This window comes from Centroberyx gerrardi, chromosome 18 (genome assembly GCF_048128805.1).
Source record: "Centroberyx gerrardi isolate f3 chromosome 18, fCenGer3.hap1.cur.20231027, whole genome shotgun sequence".
Lineage (NCBI taxonomy): Eukaryota > Metazoa > Chordata > Actinopteri > Beryciformes > Berycidae > Centroberyx > Centroberyx gerrardi.
This window is the reverse complement of record NC_136014.1, coordinates 24,534,338-24,539,337: the sequence shown is the minus strand read 5'-3', so window position 1 is coordinate 24,539,337 and position 5,000 is coordinate 24,534,338. Positions and strand designations below refer to the sequence as shown.

General features: G+C 42.6%; 1 protein-coding gene and 1 non-coding gene across 2 annotated transcripts in view; one reads left to right on the top strand and one right to left on the bottom strand.

Moving 5' to 3' along the window:
* vash2 (vasohibin 2) overlaps positions 1 to 5,000 on the top strand; it is a 43,848-nt gene that overhangs the window by 11,975 nt on the left and 26,873 nt on the right. Inside the window, exons 3-5 of the mRNA XM_071916276.2 lie at positions 1,513 to 1,601; positions 2,698 to 2,754; positions 2,940 to 3,014. Coding sequence (XP_071772377.1) covers positions 1,513 to 1,601; positions 2,698 to 2,754; positions 2,940 to 3,014 — 221 coding nt within the window. The remainder of the gene's footprint in view (positions 1 to 1,512; positions 1,602 to 2,697; positions 2,755 to 2,939; positions 3,015 to 5,000) is intronic.
* Positions 4,091 to 4,163, bottom strand: trnat-ugu (transfer RNA threonine (anticodon UGU)). Its single transcript has one exon. It is a non-coding gene; the product is annotated as a tRNA-Thr (tRNA).

Sequence of the window (5,000 nt, the reverse complement as noted above, 5' to 3'; positions counted from 1 at the left end):
ATTCTATGAGATGTGTGTGTTTACCAGTGAGCAAGGTAATATTAAAATACTGAATTTGACATGACGTTCTATATATATATATATATATAGAGAGAGAGAGATGTGTATGAGGTCTCGTCCAGAAAGCACCATGTTGTCCTGTTGAGTCTTCCTCCTTGGCGCTCTGCATGCTGTAAATAAACAGCTTTACTACCAAACAACCCACAGGAAATGATAGGGCTGCTGTTATGGTGCACCCTTCCTGCACACAACAACACACACACACACACACACACACACACACAGCCTGCCTGTGTGTCAGAGGAAGTGTCGGTTAGCGTGTCGGCCTGACTCGCTCACTGCTGGTCTGTTGGTGAAGCCGCAGTGACCCTGGTTTCCCCCCAGAAGAGCTTCTTGGGGAGGTGAAAGGTTACAGAAACGCCTCCGACCACAAAGCTCTTTTTACATTTCGGGTTTCAGTTTCTCCTTACTGTGCATCAATGCACTTTACCAAAAGCACTGGGAGTTTAGCATGTTTCCAATGCTCAATTTTACCTCTAAATGGTACAGTTATTATATTGGTTGGCAGATATATGGGCCAATACTGCCCTCTTATTGAAAATGAATATCAGCCAGTTACAGTAGTATCATCCATCTCTGATATGATACAGTATATTTGATTTCATATTTATTGTGTAATCTCATCAATACTGTGCTGGTTATCGAGGGCAAACCCTCAACCTGAATTGGTTCTAAAGGGACATTTTGGATTCTACAAAAGTATGTATAAATATGATGATGATGGTGATTATTATTATTATTATTGGGAGCAAGCACTGAATACTTGGTCAAAAGAAAATTTAAAGTTATTGAATACTGGCTATCTGTAACTTCAATCCAAAAATATTTATCTTTATATCAGCCATCTAAAAACAACACCAGTCGAACCCTAGTTAAGATATTCCAAGTTTTAGCAAAAGAACGGCGCGCTTCAAACTGGGTTTCAGTCGTCGCTTAGCAGTAAGAAGAGCCACAACACTTTCCGGGTGTTTCCTGGGTTCGAACCCGGCCTGGAGCCTGTGTTACATGTCTCTCCCCAGACCTTCCTGTCTCTCTCAAATGAACCTATCAAATAAAGGCAAAAAATGCCATAAAAGCTTAAAAAAACCTTACAAAATGTGATAACTAATCACTTCACACGGAGGTCAGAGGTCAGGCTCAGCTGGCACGGTCTTTCTAACCACAAGACTAACCTGCTGCCCCTTATATGGCACCATGAATTCAGGACTGCAGCTTTTAATACACTCTAAAATGAGAATAGTATGAATAATTGACTTCTAAAGCCAGTGTGACTGTCAGCGGCAGAAGCTGTGTTGAGTCATGGGACACTCAGAGAGCAGATTTTTAAAGATAGTGGAAGGTGGTTTTGGGGCTTTGAACGTTACCACATGTTGACTTGTTTTTAGGAAATCTCTAACTCTCTCTCTCTCTCTCTCTCTCTCTCCCTCTCTCTCTCTCTCTCTCTCTCTCCAGCATCCTGTTCCCTCAGTTCCGACCTTCAAGCCGTCCATGTCGGTCCCAGACTGGCTGGTGGCCATCCAGAACTACATGAAGACTCTGCAGTATCCTTTACACACACAAACACACACACACACACACACACACACACACACACACAGAGTCTATTCACAGTTTCGTGGCCAACAGCGATGAAAGGCAACTATTAAATTTCTGTATCAAGGCGGACCTAACCTGTTTTGACTGACCTCAGGTGTTCTCACACACACACACACACACACACACGTTACCATGACAACGGATGTGCTAAGCTGAGGTGACACGCCTGTCAGGTGAAGTTAGTTCTGTTTTTGTCTCGTCACAGTCGAGTTTTCCTCAGACTCAGGAAGGATTATTGTCAAGAAACCAAAATGACACCGACTTCAACTCTGTTTTTTTTAGATAGATAGATAGAGGGGGTTGGACAAAAAGCAGCAACAGCACATGAAAAAGGACTAACTTTGAAGTAACTAAATCACACTTACAAAGGCAGCTACACAGGGGAGTCATATTACGTTGAATGCAAATGAGCTGTATGTGTCAGTTTTCAAAAGAGCTCTGACAGTCTCCATCTCCTTGTATAGGTGAGTTTTCAAAGCAACAAGTGGCAACTAACGGTCTCAAAGAGGTCAAATTGTTGCCGATCACAAAAACTGCAGAACGGTATTAAAAATCATGACAACATACGCCACACATGGAGAGATTTGGTCGGCAAAGAGGAACAGGGATCTTAAGTCGAAGCTCATCGACAGGGAAAGGATAGAATATAGGATAGGATAGTTGCTAAACGCCACAAAACTATCTTAAAAACGACAACAGAATTGAACCAAAACCAAACGTTACAAATCTGATGTCCTTAATATTTTGCACAGTAAGTATTAGGAAACCCACAAACAATCAAGAGTTAAGGATGGCAGATTTCCTATGTGAGAAAACCTTTTTTTTTTTTTTCTTATATTCTTGATAATGTGCAGCAGGTTTCCCACCATGTGCCATAACTTCATTAAAATTGTAGATGCAGGGTTGTCAGCAATATAACAAAATAAAGCATAGTCGAGATAAAAAGGACAATAATATAAAAAAATATGAAGGGGCAAGAAAAATGTATGCAACTGTGGAAAATTGCTTCAAATGGCCTGTTGTCCGTAACATCTCTGCCAGATACAACCACACAGGAACCCAGTTCTTTGAGATCAAGAAGAGCCGTCCGCTGTGTGGGTGAGTGGCCGAGCGACGCCCAGACATCTGATCACAACACTGAGACTGAATCCAATCAACACCCAAGATCACATCAGCAGAGCCTTCTATTCCACTAATAATCAGAATAGTTGCCTAATCAGAATAAACACGCCTCATGTAACCACCTTCTTCTTCTCCTCCTCCTCCTCCTCCTCTTCCTCCAGGTTAATGGAGACAGCAAGAGAGATGATCAGGGAGTCTCTGCCAATCAAATGCCTCGAAGCCGTCATCCTGGGAATGTATCCTTTGCACACACACACACACACACAACACACTCACACGCAACACACTCACGCAACACGCACACACATACACACACTGAGCGCTGGGCCAAAAGGTTATTTTGCTATCTGTTGGTGAAATCAATGAGACATGTTGCTGTAATGCCTCCCCCCCTTTTCCAGCTCCCACTGAACCTTGTTGCTTGGCAACAAGCCCACTTCAAAGTTTAATACCCCCCCCCCCCCCACACACACACACGCACACACACACACACACACAAGCTGAGAATCATCAGGCAGAACTTAACTTTTAAAGCTGCAGTCTGTAGTAGTTGGAACAGATAGGAGCGGCCCCACCATTTGATTTCCATGTAGAAAACCTACAGCTCTTACTGGAGGCAATTTCATCAGACCAAACTGACAGCAACCACTGTTCCCCATCCACAACAATCCAGTTTTATAAGTAAATATTTTCAATTCTGTATTCAAATTCAAATATTTCAATTTAGCTCTTTCCGAATACAGTCACCCAAGGCATGTTTATACAGGGTGGAACGGAGGTGAGGTTCTGGTTCTGCACACAGTTTGGTACAAAGCCTTTAGGAGGATTGTGGCTTGTCAACAGATGAAAGACTTCAGGGTTTTTCTGCGGACGGACGGTCCAGCCAGGCATGTGCTGGATTCACAGTTGCATTTCTCCAGGGTTTTCAGGGTGGTGGCTGACAGTGACTTTAATCCAGACTGTCTTTGGTATTTGGAGCTAAAAGAGGGTAAGGGAGGGAAGTAGACAGTGAAAGGGGCAAGAATGCAAAAGAAAATGAGATGGGAAAGGTGAAAGAGAGGAAGTGATGAGAGGAAAGAGCCAGAGGGAGGGAGGAAAGGAGAGAGAGAGAGAGAGAGGAAGGAACTGAGAGAAGGCGAGACAATCTGTCTGTCCGAGGGATTTGCTGCTGCCGCTGCTGCCCTTTACTCAACCTCATACTGTCGCATTCATACGAGCCTGGGACAGTGTCTGTGTGTGTGTGTGTGTGTTTGTGAGTGTGCAGTGTCACCTTTCACCAGGCCTTCGGGCCGTCCAGACTGAAAAGGGAATGAGGCCCCAGCGAGAATTGAACTCGCGACCCCTGGTTTACAAGACCAGTGCTCTAACCACTGAGCTATGAGGCCCTACCTGCCCGATCAGGTGGATCCCCAGGCTTACAAAGGCTGCTGCCCATTACAGCCGAGGCCCCGCCCTCGACACATACCGGCTATTGTTAAGCTGCTGTGTCACCAACCAAACCAGTTGACTCTGGTGATGATTTGATGTCTGCGTAGTCTGGACTGTCTGTGTCTCTAGTGTTAGTTTCAAATAGGGCTGAAAGATTTTGACACAAAATCTAATTGCGATTTAAACTGTGATTCATATCATCACAGGTTTTTCTTGTCATAAATGTTTTAGAACTTTAAAATTGTTTAAAGAAAAGTGATTTTGTTAACTTTGTTTACTGAGTTTGTGTATAGTGAAAGGTTTTGATTCATGGACCAAAGATTACCTGCAGCTCTAAAACACTTTGTTAAGAAATCCATTTTGGACGCTTCTCTCTTTCTTAAGCAATTAATTGCAGCCTCTGTATTTGGAAATTGCAGAAGTTCATATTCCAATTTAGATTTTTTTAGATCAGTTCAGCTCTAGTTTCAAATGCCAAATGCCATACCATAAAATAACAAATACCATGCAAAATAATGCCTCTGCTGGAATCACTATTATCTCTAAGTCCAGTAAATGAACACGTCACAACTAAATCAAAAATGACTTTTTCAGCCGGCTAGCTCATTTTCCATGTCATTATATACACCTATTTAATAATACATGCCAAAAAAATGTAGAAAAAACAATTATTTTCTCGGATTTTTATATCAAAATCCCATTGCTTTTCCTTCATAGAAAACAATGTAGTTTTAGTGGCTATTTCATCAGGTACCAGGAGGCGTCAATTAAACTTTTGAACACCTCTCCCTCTA